A 25,578-nucleotide genomic window follows, 5' to 3' on the forward strand; every position below is an offset into this window, starting at 1 on the left:
TGGAGACCCTGGTCACCCGTACCAATCGATGTGTTTTGCAAGGAGGTATACATCCAACTTACGCTTGAAACCCAGAATGGTAATCTCCGTCACCACCTCCTCCGGGAGAGCATTCCAAGCATCCACCACCCGCTGTGTGAAACAGAACTTCCTGACATTTGTCCTGAGCCTGCTGCCCCTCAGCTTTAGTCCATGACCTCTTGTCCGTTTCACATTTGACAATGTGAACAACGATGATTCTTGCTCTATTTTGTCGAATCCTTTCAGTATTTTAAAAGTCTCAATCATATCCCCTCGCAAGGAATCAAGGGAATCGGGCTTGGGTACCAGAGGCAATTAAGTTACCTGAAAGGGGGAGGACTTCAGGTATGAAATTTAACTTTGGACCACCAAGCTGAACGTTTAGGCATCTAAACTCCTTGCATGGATCTTGAATGTGAAAACAGTGGACGACACGTGCCATGCAACGCAAGACAACTGAGGTACAGCAGAAGCAGACAGGGGAAGAGGGAGAGAGTAAGGGTAAACCACAGCTAGGGCAGGGAGAGAAGCACCTCGGCATCCTCTTGGACAAAGGAGGCGGAGGGTCAGAAGGCGTGGAGTAGAAGCGGAAAAGAGAGAGCGAGGGAATGGGAGATACTGGGTGGTTTAAAAGGCGCCAGACTGAAACTGAAGCAATGTGCTGGAGTGCCTTCAGTAGAGTGCGTTTCCTCGTATTCTGGTAAAGCAATTTCCTGAAGTTAGGTAATGACTATTAAAAGTAGAGTAGTTTTTTCTCTGTTCTTAACTGGGCGCCGGGTAAGCCAGCTAGTGGTGCATAGTAATATGAGGGAGGAGCTCTAGCGCTGTCGCTGCCCTGCCCTGCCCTGAGGTGGATTCATTGCTGGCAAGGAAGTGGGAGAGGTAGAGAAAAGTACCGGAGCAGCAGCGACAACCAGTGAGTGGTCTCGGGGGGGGGGGAGGGGGGCGCTCCTTCCTGAGAGCAGCAGGTGTTTCACCTTTTGCCCTCTTCCCGCCTTTTGCGCTGAACGTAGAGCCGCGTGTCTGTGCAAGCTGCTTTACGCGCTCCATTCTTGAGAGAAGCAAGTTTTCTTTTCGTTTGCTCTGGGGGGGGGGAGGGGATGAGTAACTGCTTTTGCTTTCTTCTCAGTGGAGCGTGGGGTGGGAGGAGGATTTTAGGTTTCATTACTTCCCTTAAGGAGAGTTACTTGCACGTATGGTAGGGCTCTCCCTGGCCCAAAGACCTTACTATTATGTTTACCTAGGAGGGAATGGGCGAAGTGACTTTCTGTAAAATCACAAGTAGGGCCAGGAGCGTCAGTGAGATCTTCCACTTGGTAGTTGAAGAACTTCATGTATTCCCTTGATGGTTACTGCAAAGCATTCCAAGAACTTTTGAGTAAAGTGGTGTGGTAGCCATGTTAATAGAAATAAAACAGAAAAGAAAATAAGATGATACCTTTTTATTGTATTAACGGCACATTTTTTTTTATTAGCTTTTGATATTTGTCAACATGTTTTGTTTTATTTCTATTTATTACATTTATTTACATTTAAGAACGTTTCAAAATATTTTCCTTAGCTGCCATAATGAATTGAAACTAGCTTTCTGTCTGTGCAAAATTGTAGGAGGTTTAGGATTGCAGAGAAGCAGCTAATTTTGCAGACATCCTTTTATTTATTTTTTATTTATTTTTTTTTGGGGGGGGGTAATTTGTAATTTCAGGTTCCCTAACCACCATACAGGAACCCAGACATATATTAAAACATGTACAGTGGGTGTTTACAGAAATAAAAGAAGTACAGTATATGAGGTGAAGTACTTCTGTGCCTTAAAGTGTGATATCTGAGAGTAATAGAATCTGACAGGTAACAAAGGAAAGCCAGGAGGATATTTGGGTGCATAGGTGGAGGTAATAATGCCTTTGCATAAGCTTCTAGTGACACTTGGAGTACTGTGTACAATTTTGTAGAAAGAAAGATATAAATAGAATGTAATTGGTCCAGACGGTATGTACTAGAATGGTCAACAGTCATCATCCCCAAAGTATAATGGGACAGACTTAAAGATCTAAATTTATTCGAGGGGGAAGCTGAAAAGTTCTCAGCCCAACAAGAAGAGAATGACTGGATATGGTTTAATCAATGATCTGAACCAATGTCAAAACAGAATTTTATTTCTTCTGATTTGCAGTTAACGAAATAAGATAACACTTTTCAGCTACAGAAGCAAAATAGTGCTCAGAATTTAGGAAGTTCTTTGTGAGTGGTTAGTTAGTTGGAGAAGAGACAGGATGAGAGAGAGAAGGGGAAATTTAAATATCTCAAATTTATAAATGCTGAATGTACAGCGCTGATTGTATGGCCTTTCAGCGCTATAGAAATGATAAAGAGTGGTAGTACAGGAGATGGATCTCTTTCAATAGAAAGTGGACTTTCTGATAAGGAGTGGACTCAGGAATGATCACAGGAAATATTTTGTTGTGGAAAGGGGTGGTGGATGTATGCACCAGCCTCCCATTGGAGGTGTTAGAGACAAGGATGATATCAAAGAAAAAATTGGGGCAAGCACAGAGAATCTCTGAGGGAGATAAACTAGGGATTATAGAGCTGAACGGTTGGTTTGGATGGGCAGATTAAATTCTGCAAATAAAAAAACCACATGATCTATCTAATCACTGGCTTCTTTTTCTAGTGAACATTTATTTTGTGTGAGTGCTAAGGTGACATATACTGAAATAGCCTAATACATTTCTTAAATGTTTTAAAATGGTGTGGTAGCCATGTTAGTCCACTTATCAAAAAATGCACTAAAACGTAGTCCAATGGAAAAGGTATCACCTTATTTCCTTTATGTTTTCTTTCTATATATCTCCTTTAAATGTTTTAAGGAACTGACACTCCCTTCTTCAGGTCTGAACAGGATGTACTAAAGATGCCAGCATACAGAACTGACTCATAAATTACAGTGATAATGTCAAGTTGGGGACTACAGAGTGTGGGTGCTGTGTAAAGCTGGAAAGGCACTGTTCTTTAAACTGTATCTACTTGATTCCTGCTTTATTACCTGAAGAAGTGTTGCCAACATGTTGCTCTAAAGGTGTTTTTTTAATTAACTGTGAAGTGATGTAAACCAAAAGGTTTGGACAAGTTTCTGGAGGAAAAGTCCATAGTCTGATATTACATTACATTAGTGACTTTTATTCCGCCTCTACCTTGCGGTGCTAGGCGGATTACAAAAGAGGTATTCTGGACATTTCCAGGTGAATTACAAGATTAGGGGACAAATGACAGGGAGAAATTACAGGACTGTACTTGATTAGAAAGTTATAGGATCAGGGAATCGTTTGAGTTGGTCAGTTACAGCATTAGGTTGTCTTGATAAAGTCCCTGAATAACAAGGTTTTATTTCTCTTCTGAAGGTTATGGTAATTTGGAATTGTGTGATCAGTAAGTTGGAGAGGTGGTGGTCTAGCTTCACTGCCTGAGTGGCTATTGAGACGTAAGGAAAGCAAGCCACTACTTTCTCTTGGATCGGTAGCATGGAATGTTGCTACTATTTGAGTTTTTGGCAGGTACTTGTGACCTGGATCGGCCCACTTTGAAACATTTTACTGGGCTTGATGGACCATTGGTTTGACCCAGTATGGCTATTCATATGTTCTAAAACTGTACCAGTCACAATTAGTGCCACTGAAAATGTCTGGTTAGTGTCTAAACTGAAACGGGCTATTTTGTGAGCGTTCCAGGGCAGAGTCAGCACTTCGGCTAGGATAACCGCATAAAAAGGACTAAATAAAACAGTCTTGTCTTTATGTGGTTCAACTTAGCTGATTAAGTGTTGAATATCGTACTTACCTATCTAGGTTTTATCTGGTATAAATTACTAGTAGGGAGAAAAATCACTAAAATTCTGTGATGAAAATAATAATATTCTTTATTGAATCACAGCTCTTTTTTAAGTTATCAAATTTACATATTAAAAACAAATGCTTATCATTCACAGTAATATATTGATTCAGTTTCCAATAACGCTGGAACAATTTATGTGATTTCTTCAAGTTCCAGCCATTTGCGACTAAATGGCGGAACAAATGTAAAAGTCAATAGCAGCGTTAATGGATTGTGCAACTAGTGCAAATAGTGCAAAAAATTGTATGATGTGCTGGAGTGCTATTAAAGTGCTATTTAAAGTGCCATGTGCTTTTTACTTCAATGCCTGGCCCCCCGACCCAGGTTTCGTGTTCTTCGTCAGGAGGGGTCTAGGTTAAAGCAAACTTACATTAAAAACATTTGTTTTATTTTTGAAATGTTTTTAATGTAAGTTTGCTTTAACCTAGACCCCTCCTGACGAAGAACACGAAACCTGGGTCGGGGGGCCAGGCATTGAAGTAAAAAGCACATGGCACTTTAAATAGCACTTTAATAGCACTCCAGCACATCATACAATTTTTTGCGCTATTTGCACTAGTTGCACAATCCATTAACGCTGCTATTGACTTTTACATTTGTTCCGCCATTTAGTCACAAATGGCTGGAACTTGAAGAAATCACATGAATTGTTCCAGCGTTATTGGAAACTAAATCAATATATTACTGTGAATGATAAGCATTTGTTTTTAATATGTAAATTTGATAACTTAAAAAAGAGCTGTGATTCAATAAAGAATAGGTTTTATCTGGTGCATATGCCTGAATATTCAGTGCTAGTGCCCAGAGAATAAATCAGTGGGGAAAGCATGCAGAGCATGGCTCATGGAATTCTTTCCAACCTTTTTGCATGTAAATGTATGTCTAAGGGAGTAGAGGAAGTGGGTAGGATTGGTGTATGTGTGTGTACATGCTTGCTTTTATGTGTGTTTTCTGTGTGTCTGTGATCAGTAGAGGAGATAAGTATGTATACCTTTGAAACTGCCTCCCCTTTTATCAGTATGTTACACTGAATCAGTATGTGCATACCTCAGCTGTCTGCTGAAAAATAGTTATTTATACAAGCATTCTCGTGATGAAGGGTGTGATGTTTCATTATTAAGCAGAGTTGATACAGTGCTGTGTCTGTAAAAAGATTATCTTCTCCAAAACTAATGACCCACCTTAAATCTCCAGAAAAACTCTGCCAACTCCATTGATCCGACTCAATATTGCTACTCTCAGACTGTGAACTCCCTTACTTATTTATTAACTTCCCTTCTCAGTTAGGACCTCTTGATTCCCTCTCTGCAATCCTCCAGTCTCTTCTTTAATGTAGCTCATGGACTCCTCTCAGCCATTTTTATGTAAACCGCCTTGAACCGAAAGGCACTCATGGTATATAAATAAAGATTTATGTTATGTTATGTACATTGGTTGTGACCTACCTAGGCCTTAGGTAGGAAAGACATTTTTTTAAATAAATAAAACTGCTTCTCCTGTAGAATGAATTGGAGTATTTTTTAGGGGGAGGGGTAATTTTTCTTCCTCCTAGGCAGTCAGGGAGGCCAAACTTCGAGTGGAAGAGACTCTGGCAAAGAACATGAAGAAAGGGGACAAATCCTTCTTCAGGTATATTAGTGATAGGAAAAAGAACACAGATGGGATAGTACGCCTTAGAAAACCAGATGGGAACTGCGCAGAATCAGATTCCGATAAAGCAGAACTACTGAATGAATACTTCTGCTCGGTCTTCACCTGCGAGGCACCGGGGCACGGTCCACAGTTGCAGGCAAGGCCCAGCGTGGAAGACCTGTTTCAGAATTTTGAGTTCACAGCTGATGACATCTACTACGAACTGGCAAGACTCAAGGTGAACAAAGCCATGGGACTGGACAATCTACACCCCAGGGTGCTCAGTGAGCTGCGTGATGTCCTGGCAGAACCGCTATCAGGACTCTTCAATCTCTCCCTAAGTTCGGGGAGAGTCCCCATAGATTGGAAAACAGCTAACGTCGTTCTACTGCACAAAAACGGTTGCAGGGCAGAGGCTGCAAACTACAGACCAGTGAGTCTCGCATCAATAGTATGCAAACTCATGGAAACACTAATCAAACGTAAATTAGACGCAATCTTGGATGAGGAGAATCTATGGGATCCCAGTCAACACAGATTCACCAAGGGTAGGTCCTGCCAATCCAATCTCATCAGCTTCTTTGACTGGGTAACAAAACAGCTAGACTTAGGAGAATCCGTGGACGTCGTATACCTAGACTTCAGCAAAGCTTTCGATAGTGTCCCGCATCGCAGGTTGTTGAGCAAGATGAAATCAATGGGGCTGGGAGAAATACTAACTACATGGGTCAATGACTGGCTGAGTGGCAGACTTCAGAGGGTGGTAGTTAACGGTACCCTCTCTAAAACATCGGAGGTGACCAGTGGAGTACCGCAGGGCTCAGTCTTGGGCCCGCTCCTTTTCAACATATTCATAAGGGATCTAACTCAGGGGCTTCAAGGTAAGATAACGTTATTCGCTGACGACGCCAAACTATGCAATATAGTGAGAGATGGCAATTCACCTGATAGTATGACACAGGACCTACATTTGTTGGAGCTTTGGTCCTCGACCTGGCAGCTGGGCTTCAACGCTAAGAAATGCAAGATCATGCACCTCGGCAGCAGAAATCCGTGCAGAACTTAGCACCTTGAATGGTGAGACCTTAGCTAGAACTTCAACAGAACGAGACTTGGGAGTGATCATCAGCGCAGACATGAAAACTGCTGATCATGTGGAGAAGGCTTCATCTAAGGCAAGACAGTTGTTAGGTTGCATCCGCAGGAGTTTCATCAGTCGGAAGCCTGAAGTCATAATGCCATTATACAGAACCATGGTAAGACCTCATTTGGAATACGTGTGCAATTCTGGAGGCCACACTACCGAAAAGATGTGCTGAAAGTAGCGTCGGTGCAAAGGATGGCCACCAGGATGGTCTCGGGGCTCAAGGATCTATTGTACGAGGAAAGGCTGAAAACTTTGCGGCTGTACTCACTCGAGGAACGTAGGGAGAGAGGAGACATGATCAAGACGTTTAAGTATATTACCGGCTGTATCGAGATGGAAGAAGAGATTCTCTTTCTCAAAGGACCCTCAGCCACAAGAGGGCATCCGCTCAAACTCAGGGGCAGGAAATTTCATGACGACACCAGGAAATATTTCTTCACCGAGAGAATGGTTGATCCTTGAAATGAGCTCCTGGTGCAGGTGATCGAGGCAAACAGCGTGCAAGAATTTAAGAGCAAATGGGTTGCCCATGTGGGATCCCTTAGAGGGTTAAGCCAAGGGAACCTGTCACCAGGAGTGGGATCCCTAGGATAGTAGACTTGGGGTGGGTCATTAGAGTGGGCAAACCTGATGGGCTATGGCCCTTATCTGCCGTCATCTTCTATGTTTCTAGGTGGGAAAGACATTTTTTAAATAAATAAAACTGCTTCTCTTGTAGAATGTATTGGAGTATTTTTTTTGGAGGGAGGGGTAATTTTTCTTCCTCTTCCCCCCACTACCACATGTAGAAATTTCTTCCAGATCACATCCTCTCTTCCTCTGACTAGAGCTGCCTTCCACTCCTCTGTTCTCTTTGCTTTCCTATTTGCTGGATCCCTCCAACCTCTGAACCATATTAATGAAGTGCAGGTTTTCAGTCAAACAGAAAGAAGAGTTTGAGGGTCATTTTCGTAAAGGACATGAAGTCCAGCTTGGATGTTTCCCACTAAACGTCCAAACTTGGAAGCAGAGAAATGTCCATTTTCAAACAGGATATCCAAATAATTAAAAATTAATAAATAAATCATCTACTTGGAAGTCTTGACTCAAAACATCTAGACAGCCAGGATGTCTAACTTTATTTGCCATTTCTAACCACAAAAATGTACAAGTTAGAAAGATCCAAATTAGCACCATTTTAGATGTGGGAGGGGCCAACAATCTAATGGATTGGCCACATGGACATGCCAACAGAGCACCCCCAAAGTACAAATAAAAAAGCTCAAATCTGAACTTTTTACTACTAGGGGATTCCATTATCAGAGGCATTAACCTTGGAACACAGTTCAAGGAGCCCAATATAGTGAAATGCCTTCCAGGATCCTCAGCTACCACAAGTACCAGGCAAATACTGACTAAAATTAGAGACAAAACGAAGAACTCTAGCACTGACGTTGTTATCCACCTGGGAACAAATGACCTGGCCAACAATACCCTACATGTATCTAAGAGAGCTTTTCGGGGAGCTGAGGGAGGGCTTAAAACTTTTGGCAAAGACTGTAGCCTTTTTGGAAGTGCTGCATACTCAAGGGAAGGGAAAGATCATAAAAAGCCTTTTGATTGTGTACTTGTAGAGAATGACACGGTGACGGTTTACCCGCGGCCACCGCATTTAAGCCGCGGGTCACCGCCGAAAACGGGGAAGAAAAATAGCAGTCGCTGCGGTGACGGGGACAAGGCCATTCACCGACCGCGGAAACGGTGAACAGGTTTGTCCCCGCGGGCCAATGTACCCCCTTCTAGGAACCGCTATTTCACCGTGCTCCTCATTTGTCATTTCAACCCTTCCTGCCAATCGCAGCAGAAGGGTACCCAACCCCTCCTGCCGGTCCTCCCAATGGCCTCCCCTAAGATCGCCGGCAGGAGGGTACCCAACCCCTCCTGCTGGACCCCCCCCCAACGAACCCTCCCACCCCGGAACCCCCTTAGTCTTACTTTTCAAGTTGGACCGGACAGCTCCTCGCTCGTCTGGCCAGCAGGCCTGCCTCCGTCCAAATGAGGCGGGCCCGCCCCTCCCCTCCCCTGCCTAACCCACAGGATCCTAGGGCCTGATTGGCCCAAGCACCTAAGGCCCCTCCTATAGCGGGAGTGGCTTTAGGTGTCTAGACCAATCAGGCCCTAGGATCCTGTGGGTTGGGCAGGGTAGGGGCGGGCCCGCCTCATTTGGACGGAGGCAGGCCTGCTGGCCAGACGAGCGAGGAGCTGTCCGGTCCAACTTGAAAAGTAAGACTAAGGGGGTTCCGGGGTGGGAGGGTTCGTTGGGGGGGGGTCCAGCAGGAGGGGTTGGGTACCCTCCTGCCGGCGATCTTAGGGGAGGCCATTGGGAGGCAGGGGAGGGGAGGGGAGGGGCGGGCCCGCCTCATTTGGACGGAGGCAGGCCTGCTGGCCAGACGAGCGAGGAGCTGTCCGGTCCAACTTGAAAAGTAAGACTAAGGGGGTTCCGGGGTGGGAGGGTTCGTTGGGGGGGGGGTCCAGCAGGAGGGGTTGGGTACCCTCCTGCCGGCGATCTTAGGGGAGGCCATTGGGAGGACCGGCAGGAGGGGTTGGGTACCCTTCTGCTGCGATTGTCGGGAGGGCCGTTGGGGGGGTCTACAGGAGGGGTTGGGTGCCCTCCTGCCGTGATCGCTGGGGGGAGGGGAGACTTGCAGCCGTAGCCGCGGTCACTATGCTAATCACGGCAGCATTTAAAGTACATGTCGTGTTTGTTTTTGCATTGCTAGCCCCAGGGGTGGTGGAAGATTAGTGATTGAAAAACTGTATGAAAAATAACTATTTTAAATTTAGTGATCAAAATGTGTCAGTTTTGAGAATTTTTATTAATTAATTTTTTCTCTGCGTGTTTTGTTTTTGTATAGTTATTAACTAATATTTAACTAAGTTTTAAAGTTTTAAAGAATGTTTCCTTTATACGTAAATAAAGAAAAGTGAATGGGATTGCAGTGGCGGTGACGGGGCGGTGAATGGGGTGGCAGTGGCGGTGACGGGGCGGTGAAGAGGATGGTGAGACGGGGACGGGGCGGTGACGGGGTTGGTGAGACGGGGACGGGGCGGTGACGGGGATGGTGAGACGGGGACGGGGCGGTGACGGGGACCAATTTTTTCACCGTGTCATTCTCTATGTACTTGTTTGATTGCCTGTTGCAAAGATCAGTGGCGTAGTAAGAGGGGTGGACCGTCCCAGGCATCAACTTGGTGGGAATACTGATACCTTTCCTCCCCCTCCCCCCACCAGCAATGGGATAGGTCTTTGAAACACCTTCCCCTCTTCCTTCGTTATCTCTTCAAATCTCGCCAGCAGTGAGCAGGCTGTCCTATGTGGTGCTCGTTCCAGCCTCATTCTCCACTTTGACATCACTTCCTGTTTTCAGGACTAGCACAATGATTTTGGGACAGCAGGAAAGAGCATATCAAGGAATGCACGGGGCAGTGATGCTGGGTGGGTACCTCTATCCCGGGTGCTAACTTTCCTCACTATACCTCTGGCAAAGATGACTTCTGCAAGTATCAGAAGAGAGGGCTCATACGTGATTATCTATTAATTTCAATTGTATGTTTGCCCTCAATAAAGATGTCCACCCTTTTTTATCCTACATATCGACAGCTACCTTGCAAAAGCAGCCTTTGTCCTCACCTTATAAAGGATTTAGGACATTGGTTCTAAATCCAAACTTTGAGACATACCCAGCCAGTCAGGTTTTCAGAATATCCACAATAAATATGATGAGATTAATTTGAATGTACTACCTCATGCATATTTGTTGTGGGAATCCTGAAAACCTGACTGGCTAGGTGTTTCCTGAGGACTGAGTTGAGAACCACTAGACTAGAGGAAGTACAGTTGGGCAGTTGCCATAGGAGAAAGAAAAAGCAGAAGATTTGTATAAAGGAGCAATAAATTCTAAATCTAAAGGTGAAATGGTGTAGCAGCCATGTTAGCCATGTTACTTTTTGAGGTAATATATAGAAATAAAAGCATAAAGGAAATAAGGTGATACATTTTTATTTTATTTATTAGACTAACAATGCATTTTATGAAAAGGTTGTGTTTTTTTTAAATTCTTTATTGATTTTTAAAACAAATACAAAGTGCAATAGAATATAATTGGTACAATGAAGCAGCACTTATATCTAACAAATATTAATATAAGTACCTTTCACCCCCTTCCCTCCCTCCCGCCCTCCCTGGATGTGTGTGAAACTCCTTTAGAAATTAAAGGCTTAATTAGTGATCAGTTTTTACAAATTTCACTAATGGACCCCCAAGTCTCTTTAAATTTTTTTATAGTGTCCCAGTTGTTCCAAATTCATTCACTCATATCTATAAAATTGGCTCTGGATTTCCCACCAAAAGTTAAAATTCAGTCTAATTTTTTGTAATTAGTTGCATAGCTACCCCTGTCATAATAAGAAGTAATCTGTTCTTGCTTGCATTAACTGGACTCTTGGGTTATAATAAAGTCCCAAATAAAACAATGTCATATGACATTGGGATAGAAGTTTCCAGTATCCTATTGATTTTACCCCATATAGACTTCCAAAAGTTGAGTATCAAGGGACAATAAAACAACAGATGATCCAGTGTCCCTATTTCAAGATGACAGTGCCAGCATCTATTAGACTTTGAACTATCTAACTTTTGCAAACGAACAGGGGTCCAAAAAATTTTATATAACATAAAAAAAACAACTCTGTATCAGAAGCTAACGCTGTACATCTCATTCTCCAAGTCCAAATCCATGGCCATTGAGTAGCAGAAATCTGCTGCTTTATCTCAATGCTCCAAATATCTTTTAGGCTTGTTTTAGGATTTATGATTAGTTTTTGAAGGTAGAAACTGAAGTGTCTAAAAAATTGACTTTTTTCTGGGGAGTAGTCAATTTTGAATTTGATTGAAGGATGGTATGTATTGAAAGAATTGTAAAATTGACTACTCCCCAGAAAAGTCAATTTTTTAGACACCGTGGTTTATAACAACAATGGTTATATATGTACAAACAACTGTATTCTCGTAAGAAACCAATAGACAGATGCAGCTACCTTCACAACTCCAGCTTCCACCTCCACATAGAAAAAATTCCATTATACAGCCAAGCCACTCAATACCACCATATCTGCTCTGACTCAAAAGACAGAAATAAATAACTACAAACCCTGACTGAATCTTTCAACCAAAAAAATACAACCCTAAAATAACCTCCAAGAATATTGCCTCATCCTTTAAAACACCCAGAAAAAAACTATTGTATTACAGAGACAACCCCCCCCCCCAAAGCAAGGACCCCCTTGGTAGGGACATACAATCTAGAGCTGGAAAAACTAAGAAAAATTATAAGATATTTACAACTACTACTCTAAGAAGATGAATTACTAAAATAATTATTTCCAGATCCACCTGTACTGGCCTTCAGTTAGCCACCTAATGTAATGTAATGTAATTTATTTCTTATATACCGCTACATCCGTTAGGTTCTAATCTGAAACAGAAACTGGTCAAAAGCAAATTCCCTACACAAACCCACAATGAAGAGAATGGCATACATCCTTGTGGTGTGGCAAGCTGCAAACTGTGCGAGCCCAAATCACAGGATCACACAGTCAGTCATATGGGGAAAGCATTCAACAAAAGGGGATCCTTCACATGCTCGTCTTATAATGTGGTTATATATCAATCAGTGGTATGCAATCAGGGCCTTCAGCAAATTTCCCTGCTGTAGTATGCATTTTTTTTTTTTTTGTTTACTTTTTGCTTGGTGCACTTTGATTGATTGTGCAGGTAGCCTGCTCAATTAATCAAACTGCTCAGGGGAATTATGATGGAGTTCTATAAAAGACTGAGTAGAGCACAACAGGTAAATTACTTGTTTACTCCTTCCAAAAATATTAGGACTAGGGATCAGGCTATGAAGCTGCTAAGTAGTAAATTTAAAACAAATTAGAGAAAATATTTCTGCAGCCAATCACAGAGTGGTGTGGGACCAGGCAGGAAGAGCAAAGGTCGCGCTCCTACGTTATGCGCTGCTCTACAATGAGAAAGGCAGCCGTCCAGCAGGAGACCACGCTGTACCACCACCAGTTTAAAAAAGGTACCAGGGGGCTGTGGGCTACCCAGCAACAGACGCACCAGACGCACCTACGTTTAGAGGAGAAAAAAACAAGGAAAAAATATTCTGAACCAAATTTTTTTTTCTTGGTTTTTCCTCCTCTACATGTAAAGGTGCATCTTATGGTTAGGTGCATCTTATAGACCAAAAAATACAGTAATTTCCCCCCAAAAGTACTTGAGCCATTATTAAGATGGACTTAGGAAAATTCACTGCTGATTTCTAGGATAAGTAGTATAAAATATGTTTTCATCTTTGGGATCTTTCCAGGTACTTGAGACCTGGATTGGCCACTGTTGGAAACAGGATACTGGGCTTGATGGACCTTCAGTCTGTCCCAGTATGGCAATTCTATGTTCTTATAAAAGTTCAAGCAGCAGAGGAAGAATGGATTGATCTTGTAAATGCTGTGGAAGACCAGCACATCACTTTTATCAAATCTAGTAACTCTATTATAAAATTGTTGCAGTGATACTGATTAGGTATTGCCACCTACAGTCTAGATCAGGGGTCAGCAATCTGTGGCCCCAACCCTTTAATTTCCCTCCCAACCCCACAATTCCCTTGCCCAGGCCTACTGAGGTACCTGGTGGTCCAGCGAGGGTCTTTGTGGCAGGACTGCGGCCCTCTCGCTCCTGCCTCCTTGTGGCTGCCTTCTAAATAGCTGCCATGACCTCTCACAGCTGCTTGCGGCTTTGCCTGTAGTACCGTAAGAGGTTGCGGCAGCCATTTTAGAAGGCAGCCGCAAGGAGGCAGGAGTAAGAGGGCCATTCTTCTGCCACAAAAACTCCTGCTGAACTACCAGGTACCTCGGTAAACCAGGGAAGGGTATCTTGGGGTTGGGAGGGAGATTAAAGGGTCAGGGCCTGGAGAAGGGAGAGAACCTTGGCTATGGGGAGGGATGAGAGGTGCAGAGACCTGCAGGAGGTTGGAGGGGAGTGAAGCTACACCTTGCGTCTCTTTGTAAATCTTGGGTCTAACATTTTGGATAAATTGGCTCTTTGCTGTAAAAAGGTTGCCAACCCCTGGTCTAGATCTGGAATCAGAGGTACAGTGGCGTACTAAGGGGGGTGGGAGGTCCGCCCCGGGTGCAGCCTTAGGGGGGGGTGCACAGCCTGCCTTTCCCCGATCAGCCTGCCTTTCCCCGACGTCAATTCTGCTGTCGGAGAGGAAGTTTGGGCCAGCCAATCGCTGCCTAGCTGGGCGGAACTTCTTCTCCGATGGCAGAATTGATGTCGGGGAGAGGAAGGCTGGTCGGCCCGACACAGGGAAGACAAGCTTGGGGTGGCGGCGGCTTTAGAAGGGCAAACAAATGTGTCACTGAAAAAAAAAAGGAGGCCAGAACTGGGTCACTGAAGGCAGCATGTTTACTTCATTCATGCTGCCGGTGGTCCGAAGAGTTGCAGCAGTGCTGCTGGGAAGAACAATGAGCAAGCACCGGATCCTGCCGGGGGGGGGGGGAGGAATAGCATGGGGAGGGTAAGAGAGATGCTGGAACGCGGGGATGGGGAGAAAAGATGCCAGACATCCAAGGGAAGCAAGGGAAGGGGCTGATAGAGATGCCAGACAACGGGAGGGAGGAAGGAAAGGAGAAAGATGTCAGACTACGGGAGGGAGGAAGGAAAGGGGGGGGGGGAGAAAGATTGGATGCACAGTCAGAAGAAGAAAGTGCAACCAGAGACTCATGAAATCACCAGACAACAAGGTAGAAAAAATGATTTTATTTTAAATTTAGTGATCAAAATATGTCTGAATTTATATCTGCTCTCTTATTTTGCACTATGGCCCCCCTTTTACTAATGCAGAAATAATAGCAAAATACCACTATATCAAACAATACACATCAGTATTGTCAAACCTTACTCTGTCAAGGCATCCTATACGGCCTCAGAAATGGAGCCTACGCACAGCAATGCAGTCACAAACTGAGACAATCCGCGTAGTAGAAATACTCCTGCTCCAATCATTGGCCTTTAAAACTATTTACTAAGTGCTATTTTTTAATCACTATTTTTTAATCTAAGCCCTACACTACTCCATACTTAGGATGTAGTTCTAAATGGACATGAATTGAGTTTTTACTATTAAGACTCCGACAGTGAAGACTACTAAACAAATAAGATAAGTTTCTGTGGTCGAGTTTTTCAAATTTTGATATTACACACAGTATTTGATGAAAATTTTTTGAACAAGTATTACGTATTTAGAACTACATCCTAAGTATGGAGTGGTGTAGGGCTTAGATTAAAAAATAGTGATTAAAAAATAGCACTTAGTAAATAGTTTTAAAGGCCAATGATTGGAGCAGGAGTATTTCTACTACGCGGATTGTCTCAGTTTGTGACTGCATTGCTGTGCGTAGGCTCCATTTCTGAGGCCGTATAGGATGCCTTGACAGAGTAAGGTTTGACAATACTGATGTGTATTGTTTGATATAGTGATATTTTGCTATTATTTCTGCATTTGTGCTATATACCACTGGGTTATATTACATTAGGTTTGATACTAGTACTTTTCCCCCTTTTACTAAACCACAATAGCGGTTTTTAGCGCAGGGAGCCTATGAGCGTCGAGAGCAGCCCTGGGCATTCAGTGCAGCTCCCTGCGTTAAAAACTGCTATTGTGCTTTAGTAAAAAGGGAGGGGGGTATTTGTCTATTTTTGTATGGTTGTTACTGAGGTGACAGTGCATAGAGTCATCTGCCTTGACCTCTTTGAAAAAACCCCAGAATAGGAATGATAATTAACATTTTCTCAGCGTACAGTGTGCTTTGTGGTTTGTTTGTTTTTTAATTTTATTGTTGATAGATCATTTTGACTTGGTCATTTTAAATGTAGCTCGCAAGCCCAAAAAGTGTGGGCACCCCTGAGCTAGAGCATTGAAGTTGCATGTTTCTGCCGTAAAGGTCATCTCTGATGCAACCGGAAGTTGCATCAGAGACAACCTTTACAGCAGCCATATGCAACTACAATGCTCCGGCTGCTGTAAGAAGGCAGTTTAGACATCGCCGGCCACAGGGCAGGGAGGTTTGTCGGATCGGGCCTGTTGTCCGGGCTGGGGGGGGGTGGAGAAAGCGCCACGAAGGTAAGGGGCAGGGAGGGAGAAAGGAAGAAAAGATGGAGAGGAAAGCAGGGTAAAACAGAGGGGGGAGAAGGACGCTGAAAGTACATGGGGAAGACAGAGTGGGAAGAAGATGCTGAATGGAAATGGGGAACAGAGAGTGGGGAGAAGATGCTTAAGGGAAATGAGGAACAAAGAGTGGGGAGAAGATGCTGCAGGAAAATGGGGAAGAGAGAGTGGGGAGAAGACCGCTGATGGGAAATGGGGAAGAGAGAGTTGGGAGAAGACGCTGGCAGATAAGAAGACAGAGATGCCAGACTATGGGAGGAGCGGAGGGAAGAAGATGGGTGCCAGACCAATTTGGAAGGAGGGAGAAAGGGAGAGGCACAGTAACAGAACAAATGGAAGATGCAGAGAGAAGAGGGACAGTGGATGGAAGGAAGAGAGTAACAAGAAGATGAGGAAAGCAGAAACCAGAGAAGACAAAGGTAGAACAAAAATTTTCTATTTATTTATTGCTTTAGGAGACCTGTGTCACTGTTTCTGTGGTGTTGCATTGTATGCAGAGTCCAGCTTCTTGCTGGTTCAATTTAACCTTTGTCTATGTATTTCTATTTTATCCCCCCTTTTACAAAACTGTGGAGCATTTTTTAGCACCAGCCTTGGTAGTAGCAGCTCTGATGCTCAGAATTCTATGAGTTTTGGAGCTTTTACCACCATGGCTAAAATTCACACTACAGTTTTGTAAAAGGGGGAGGGGTTAGTTTGTGATGACATATTCCATACTAGGCGAAGGTGTTTTCTGTGTTCGAAAGACATGGTTTTCTGTTAGGATTGACGGTGTAGGATTGATCTGTACTAGTCTAGCTTGTTTAGTTTTACAATGGGTGTATTGATGTTGTACTGCTCACTGCAGTATGTAACATGCTGCCTTTTCCTAGGTACTCATGTGTGACATGTGGCTTGTTACTAAAAATCATATTTTTTGTACAGATTGGGGGGGTGCCAAAAAATGATGGGCCCCGGGTGTCACATATGCTAGGTATGCCACTGCAGAGGTGTATTAAGGGGGGGTCATACTGCCCCAGGTTCCGTCTTGGTGGGGGCAGCGGCACGTGTCCTCCTTTCTGCCCCCTGGTACTTCCCCTCCCCATCATGTGTGTGCCTTCCCTTCCACCCACACCTCTAACACTTCACTGGTGCGAGCAGCATCTCCAGCATTCTGCTTGCACCAGTCTTGGCTCTCCCTCTGAAGACACATACTCCAAGGTACACAGCAGTGCTGGCTGGTGCAGTTGGCCTCAGAAACCCTAAATCAAAGTGCGAGCAGGCTGCCATGGCACCTCTCCCAGACATGCACGTTCATGACCCGTCATGTCCAATCTCCCTACAAACAGGAAGTTCAGAGGGGAGGGGATGTGGCATGCTTTTGCTTGTGCTGTCATCTGATGGAGGTTTGTGGTAGTGAGAGCTGTGATTGCACTGCCTACTTAAGAATTGAAGAAAGAAAATACTGGATATCTGAAAATGGGAGTGGGGGAGGAGGATAGAAAAATGAGATACTGGTCTCCTAGAAAAGGGTAGGGGAAGGAGATGGTGGACAAGGGGGGAGCAAGGAGAGGGAGATTCTTGAGTGTTCAAAAGGGGAGATGCTGGACACCTGAAATATGAGGGGGTAGGGTAAGGAAGGGGAAATGCTGGGACAGGTGGTAGGGAGGGGTAGCGAAAGAGATATGTTGGACACGGGGTTGAAGGGACTTGAGCTGCAAGTTCATGATAGAGATCAGATATCCTTGGGCTGGCCCTTGTCTCAAGAAAGATATAGTGGCGCTAGAAAAGGTTCAAAGAAAAGCGACCAAGATGATAAAGGGGATGGAACTCCTCTCGTATGAAGAAAGACTAAAATGGTTAGGGTTCTTCAGCTTGGAAAAGAGATGGCTGAGGGGAGATATGATTGAAGTCTACAAAATCCTGAGTGGAGTAGAACGGGTACAAGTGGATTGATTTTTCACGCCGTCAAAAATTACAAAGACTAGGGGATGATGAAGTTATAGGGAAATACTTTTAAAACCAATAGAAGGAATTTTTTTTTCACTCAGAGAATAGTTAAGCTCTGAAATGCATTGCCAGAGGTTGTGGTAAGAGCGGACAACATAGTTGGTTTTAAGAAAGGTTTGGACAAGTTTTTGGAGGAAAAGTCCATAGTCTGTTATTGAGAAAGACATGGGGGAAGCCGCTGCTTACCCTGGATCAGTAGCATGGAATATTGCTGCCCCTTGGGTTTTGGCCAGGTACTAGGGACCTGGATTGGCCACTGTAAGAACAGGCTACTGGCTTGATGGACCATTGGTCTGACCCAGTAAGGCTATTCTTATGTTCTTATGAGTTTCACAGCATCTTTTGGCCTGAGCAACCAATCTTATTTGTAAGTAACTCTTCTGAACCATTTATAGCAGTCCATGCAATCATGCTTAATATCTTCAGAGCTTAACCTCCAGTTGTGGTGAATTCTGAACAACTTTGATACTTTGGTAATGAGTCACTGCATTGGGAGCTGACTCTTGCTGAAAGGAGCAGCTAAAGAGCTGAAGTAGAAATTTCATAGGAGTAATAATGACTCTGATAAGGAGCAGCTGTAGCAGCATAATCGTGATTTTGCATATGAAAATTAAACAATTGAAAGGACCTTCCAGATACTGGTAAGTGTGGCACAATGGTTAGAGAAGTATAATTTGATTATTGCCTTTCAGTGGTTACAATCAAAGCAGTTTGCATATTACATACACTGGTACCTATGTTGTACCTGGGGTAAGTGGAGGGTTAAGTGATTTTGCCCAAGATCTCAAGGAGACACAGTGAGAACTGAACCCACTGCAGTAATCATTAAACTACTCTTCTACTCCAGCCCGAGTTTTACAGAGGTGCTTGCATGGACTTGTATTTTGCCCCATTGATTTCTATAGAAAAATCAGAAGAGCATTTCCATTCATTCACCAGGCTAAAGCTGGAACTGGATTATTAGCTTGTTCTTTGAGATATGGAGCCAGATGTAAATTAATATTAAACAAATGAATCTCTCATGAAGAATATAAGGGGCACTTTTACTAAAGCTTAGCACCTGCTAAGTGCCACATGGCCCATAAATATAAAATTGGATGCACATGTACACCCAGATTCTATATGCAAATCTGGGCACATTGCCAATTTGTGCATGCAACTTAATTGGTAAACAAACCAATTAGCGCTAGTAATTGGCAATAATTAAAATTTAAACACACAACTTTCTAAGCATGTTTTATAAAGTATGTGTAAATTCTACTGCATAGATCTCAAAAGGGAGCGTGGTCATGGAAGGACATGGGTGGGTTGTAGGCATTCCAAAAAAAATTTGGCACACTAATAGAATAAGCAGAATTTAGGCAGAGGCATTTAGGCCTAGTTTTCATTGTCATAAATGAGCGCACTACATGTATTCTATAAACCACACCCAACCCTGGAGGCAGATTTTTATTGGGGGTGGGGTGGGGGTTGTAAAATATATATAGAATTTGGTTCTTAGTGTGTGCTAAGCTTTAGTAAAAGGGCTCCAAAGAAAATTGCTTTTTGGGAGGTTGAATTGCAATGATCTCTCATTCAATATTTTTTGAAAGATACATTTATTGGATTGTCTTACAGTGGGTATAAGACGTATTAATGGCTTAAATAGGGTGCTGAAAAAGTTGTAACTTATTTTGTAGGTGTTGTATGCTATACTGAATAATTGGTTCCTTCTCTGTTATATTTCAGGACAACTTTGAAACAAAACATGCAGACTATGACATCAGTGTGGGTAAGCAAAGAAGGATGTGGGCTATTTTTTTTTTGCATATTTTTCATTCAGTCCATTTGTGAGTTGTGGAAATGGTGAACTCCAGGCTTAAAGATACACTTTGATTTGGGATACCGAAAAGTTGGCATGGGCTAGTGTGGACAAACATAGCACTATAAACCTTGATAAGGAGAGTGATTTTAACAAAGATCCTCTTTTACAAAGTCTCACTAGAGAGTGCCATGCGGCAAACCCCCCCAAAGCCCTTTAAATCCCTATGGGCTTCAGGGCAGTTAATGCAGTGGCCTGCACTATTCAGCTTCGTAAAAGAGGCCCAAAGTAATTTTATCTGTATTTGGGGGGGTTTCTCCAGACGTATACCTGGTAACAGCTAAGCTGAAACAGTAAACTACATTGAGAGCACTCAGCATTTGATAGGTTTAGCAGAAAGGAAAGCTGCCTAATTAGGAGTGAGCAATTAAAAAATTTAATCACATGATTAATTGTGTTTAATCATGGCATGCAAAGGCGAAATAGGAAGTTATATTTGGGGGGAGGGGCAGGACAGTAGGGGAAGGTTTCTTAGGTCAGCTGCAGACAGCATGTGGGAATTGCTGCCTCTGCTGGTGACCCTATGAAGAGCAAGGCCCATTAAGGTAAATGCGAGAAGGTGGGAGAAGAGTTACAGAGGGTAGTTAAAAATTTTGGTCAGAGTTAAACTTTAATTGTATTTAAAATCTGCACAAATCAATTGAATTAATAGTGCACTAATTGCTCACTCCTGCTTCTAATATGAGGTGGCACTCAATTTTAACAGCATAGAGCCACTGAAGGGAACAGGACTTTTCAGTTTGCTGCTTTTGACATTAGTAGGTTGAATTGCCTTTTTAACATTAAAACTACCATCAGGCAAATATGGTGCATGCTTGTAATAGACCAGATGCAGAGCTGCACAGTGGGAAAGCTAAAAGTTGGTACATGAGAGTAGGACATGTTTTTCTAGCATATCACACAGTTTAATATGTAATCGGACAAGAACAAGATGTGGTATACAGGAACAGGTTTGACTTGAATTTCTAAATCTGGATACAGCATAGACTAAACATTCAAATAACCAGCGAGAAGGCTTGTTGGAGAAGCTGTACACAGAGCTTAGTGAAAGAATTTGAACATACTAAAATATAAAGGAAACCTCTGTCTTCGAAACTCCTGCTCTTTGCAGGTGACTCAAGCACATGCTCTTTCGGTGAGGCTAAGCAAGGCCTTCAGTGCAATGAGATTCCACTGGAGCTAATAGGAATTTATCCCTTGCAGTTAAGTTAGGGTGCTAGTCATGTTTTAGGAAAGCTGTTGGGGGGGGGGGTTGGGTCTAAGGATCTTTTCAGGATCCTCACTATCTGTGCATTCTCCTGGATTCAGGACCATACCAACTTAGTATAGAGAGGAGGTATATACCAGTTGGTTACAGCATTCCTTTTGAGATGGCTGCAATAATTCTGAATGCGTCTGTATCCGTCAGAGATCCCTAGAGAGTGATGGTGGTTTGGTGGAACGTGTAGCATGGAATATGTGTTTAGGGCTCAGCCTTTGGGCCTGTTTGAGGTTATGTTCCGGGGGCAATGTCTCCAAATGGGTTATTTATTATAAATGTTTATTAGTAATGCACGTCACTTCTATGCTAGGGCATAAGAACTAGTGCTGCCCAATTCATGAAAAATTTTTTTGATTTGATTCAGCCTATTGAATCGATTTTTGGATTTGATTTTCCTGCCCAATTGGTTCTTTTTTTCAAACATCCTGGTGGGTTTATTTTATAGCCTCTTCACTCCTTTGCCCTCTCCTACCCACACAGCACTGTGGTATACACAAAATAAACAAACAAAAAAGACTTTTCTTCTCTCTATTAAATCCTAGCTCACATTCACGGTCTAACACCAGCTCTGGCAGGATACACATTTCAAATCTGACTTATTGTAATCATAAAACAGAAAATAAAATAATTTTTTCTACCTTTTGTTGGTTAGTCATTATTCAAGTCATGTTGGTCCCAGGCTGGTTGTCTTTTGATCAGGGTCTCCTCCTTTCTTTTTTCTCCGTGCTAAGCATCCATCATCCATCTCTGTCCTCCCCTTCTGTTTCCCTTCCCTCCTCCGGAGGTCTGGCATCTTTCCTTTTTTTTTTCATCTCCATTCCCGCAGCTGCAGCGATGGACCCCATCATCCCCAGATCCACCATCTCTCCTTTTCTCAACTACCCTTCGTCCAGCATCTCTCCCTCCTTCCCCACCACCCCAGGGTCCATCAGCTCTCCCTTTCTCTTCCCAACTACCCTCCTATCCAGTATCTCTATCCCCCACCCCCCTCCACACCATCCCTTGTGTCCTTCTCTCCCTTTCTGTTCCTTCCCTCCCTAAATCCCATTGTCCATCATCTCTCTCACTGTCTTCTGTTTTTAGATCCATTATTTCTTCCCCTCCCCCAGTCTGGTATATGTATGTCTCTTTGAACCCCTCCTTCCCTCCCTTCCTCCATGTACTTCTAAACCAGGGCCCCCCTCCCCGAAGGCCTGCCCCAATTGGAGGCCTGCACCCCCCTGAAGGCTTGCACCCCCCATACAAATGCCTGCCCCCCCCCCCACGAAGGCCTACATGTTCCCCCCTGGTTTCCCGCTCTTACCTTAAGATAATCGGCAGCCTGAAGAGAGGATTGCAGTGCTGTAGCGATCTTTGCAGACTGCCGTTGTCCTCAGCATCACGTTTTCTCTACCTTGGTCCTGCCCCTCCTCTGACGTCAGGAGCAGGATCGCGGCAGAGCACACGTGGACGCTGCAAAGGTCCAAGACAGCACTTCCTGATTGATCCTCCCCCCTCACCTCCTAAAGCAGCAGCGGCAAGCCAGCAAGATTCATCACTGCTGCTTCTGCTTTAGGTGGCGAAGGGGGAGGGTTGGTAACCGAATCGGTGAGGCCGATTTTTTTTAAAAAACACAAATCGATTCGAATCGATTCACCTTATTCGAATTAGTGAATTGATTCGAATTGGAAATCGGGCAGTACTAATAAGAATATAAGAATAGCCTTACCAATGGTCCATCCAGCATAGTATCCCATCTTCATGGAGGCCAATCCAAATCACAAGTACCTGGCAATATCCCATGCTACTGATCCAGAGCAAACAGTTGCTTCCCCCATGCCTGTCTCAACAGTAGACTATGGACTTTTCCTCTAGGACTTTGTTCAAACCATTTTTAAAACCAGCTACATTAACCGCTCTTACCACATCCTCTGGCAATGCATTCCAGAGCTTTTGAGTGAAAAAATATTTCCTCCTATTGGTTTTAAAAGTATTACTCTGTAACTTCATTGAGTGTCTCCTAGTCTTTATAAATCTTAATGCAGTAAAAAATCGATCCACTTGTACCCATTCTACACCACTGAGGATTTTGTAGACTTTAATCATATCTCCCCTCAGCTGTCTCTTTTTCAAGTTGAAGAGCCCTAACTTCTTTAGGGTTTCCTAATATGAGAGGAGTTCCATCTCCTTTATCATCTAGGTCGCTCTTTTTTTAACCTTTTCTACTGCCGTTATATCTTTTTTGAGATAAGGAGACCAGAACTGAATGCAATACTCAAGGTGAGGTTGCACCATTGAGTGATAAAGAGGCATTATAACAATCTTAGCCTTGTTTGCCATCCCTTTTCAAATAATTCCTAGCATCTTATTTGCTTTTTTGACCACCACCACACATTGGGTGGAAGGTTTCACCATATTGTCTAAGATGACACCCAGATCTATTTCTTGAGCGATGACCCCCAAGGTGGACCCTAGCATCCAGTAACTATGATTTGGATTATTCTTCCCAATGTGCATCACTTTGCATTTGTCCATATTAAATTTCATCTGCCATTTGGATGCCCAGTCTTCCAATTTCCTAAGATCTTCTTGCAGATTTTCACAGTTCACATGCATTTTAACAACTTTGAACAGTTTTGTGTCATCTGCAAATTTAATCACCTCACTCCTAGTTCCAATTTCCAGATCATTTATAAATAAGTTTTGTAAAGAAAAGTAGGCAACAAGGGAAGTGAATGGGGACTTATATACTGCCTTTTTGTGGCTTTGGCATTTCAAAGCTGACATTCAAGGTGGTGGGCACTGGAGGATTAAGTGGCTTGCCCAGGGTCACAAGGAGCAACACTGGGACTTGATCTCGCTACCTCTGGGTGCAAAGGCAGTAGCTCTGCCAGTGAGCCACACCTTCCCCTCCCCCTTTTTAAAAAAAATAAAATAGCATCTTATTACTTTTCCTAGGAGCCCTGTTGCAAGCACTTTATCTTTGCTCTTTGTTCTTCTCTCTTTTTATTGCAAGATTTGTTCATATGTCTTTTCAGTCATGTTGGCACTGGACAAAGAGATATTTGTATTTGCACACTCCACCCTTTGCATTAGCAGGGGGTGGTTTTGTGGCCTAATGTTCTCTCTCAAGAATAATCTCGTTCATGTTTCTCAGAAGAACTCTGGAATGGGTGTGCCTGAAAATGGAATCATGTCATCACCCTAGCAAAGCCTGGAGGTATGCAATATGCATCATAAAGTGCTCTGAAAGATGTTCAGTTAAAACCCCAGCATTTTATCCTTGTTCCCTGAAAAAGTATCATTGAGGACATAAGGACAGTCCTGACATGTTCTAATTCCTCTTCCTCATCACTGGTGCATCACCAGCAGGAATTTGCATTCATATATGATGGCCAAGGAAAAGAATGAGTACAAATTGAAATAATCTAATAAGAACATAAGAACTGCCATCACCGGATCAGACCCAAGGTCCATTGAGTCCGGCGATCCGCACACGTGGAGGCCCAGTCAGGTGCATACCTGATTGTAGTTTTAGTCACCCGTATCCCTCTATGCCTCTCATAAGGAGATGTGCATCTAATTTGCTTTTGAATCCTAGAACGGTGGATTCAGTAATAATCTCCTCGGGGAGAGCATTCCAGGCGTCCACCACTCGTTGCGTGAAGCAGAACTTCCTGACATTTGTCCTGGTCTTGTCCCCCATCAGCTTCGGTCCATGTCCTCTTGTCCTTGTCACACTTAACAAGGCAAATAATTTATTTTCCTGCTCTATTTTGTCGATGCCTTTCAGTATTTTGAAAGTCTCAATCATGTTCCCTCGTAGTCGTCTCTTCTCAAGGGAGAACAGTCTCAGTTTCTTGAGTCGTTCCTCGTATTCCAAGTTCTCCATACCAGTTATTAGCTTTGTTTCTGAATTTCTGTATTGCACTTTTCCAGAACAGATTCAAGGCAATTTACAAGTGAAGAGACCCGTACAGTACATGGGGAATTACATAGTTGGGAACAAGAAATTACATCTTATAGTTGAGAATTAGAAGCGATAAAATCCATGCAGAACACAGGGAATTACAAAGTGAACATGATAATTATTTCTTATAGATAGATGTACTAGTAAATACAGATACAGTTAAGAGGGTTTATAGACATATTGATCTGTGAATAAACTCATTGAGGAACGTGATTATTACTTCACTAGTCTTTAAACCTGTTACATTAACAGATGCTAGAATAGATGTGTCTGTCTGTCTTTCTTTCTCTCTCTCTCCTTGGCCGCTTTCTGTCTGTCTTTCTTTCTTTCTTTCTGTCTCTCTCCTTGGCCGCTTTCTGTCTGTCTGTCTTTCTTTCTGTCTCTCTCTCTCTCCTTGGCTGCTTTCTGTCTGTCTGTCTTTTTTTCTTTCTGTCTCTCTCTCTTTGGCCACTGGCTGTCTGTCTGAATGTCTCTCTGGCCCCCTGTCTGTTTTCCATTCTTTCTGTCTATGTCTCTCCCTGGCCCCTTGTCTGTCTGCCTTTCTTTCTGTCTGTCTCT

General features: G+C 43.3%; 1 protein-coding gene across 6 annotated transcripts in view; it reads left to right on the forward strand.

Moving 5' to 3' along the window:
- The first annotated feature begins 378 nt into the window (after positions 1–378).
- ANXA3 (annexin A3) overlaps positions 379–25,578 on the forward strand; it is a 100,177-nt gene continuing 74,977 nt past the window's right edge. Inside the window, exons 1-2 of one of the 6 annotated variants that reach the window (XM_033963490.1) lie at positions 379–482; positions 19,678–19,720. In XM_033963490.1, the coding sequence (XP_033819381.1) occupies positions 424–482; positions 19,678–19,720 (102 nt within the window). In that variant the 5' untranslated portion in view covers positions 379–423. Of the gene's footprint in view, positions 483–614; positions 745–839; positions 938–1,048; positions 1,083–19,497; positions 19,566–19,677; positions 19,721–25,578 lie in introns of those variants that run through there. The other 5 variants (XM_033963480.1, XM_033963518.1, XM_033963508.1 and 2 more) reach the window with 5 other exon arrangements.

The sequence above is a fragment of the Geotrypetes seraphini genome, chromosome 1 (assembly GCF_902459505.1).
Source record: "Geotrypetes seraphini chromosome 1, aGeoSer1.1, whole genome shotgun sequence".
Taxonomy (NCBI): domain Eukaryota; kingdom Metazoa; phylum Chordata; class Amphibia; order Gymnophiona; family Dermophiidae; genus Geotrypetes; species Geotrypetes seraphini.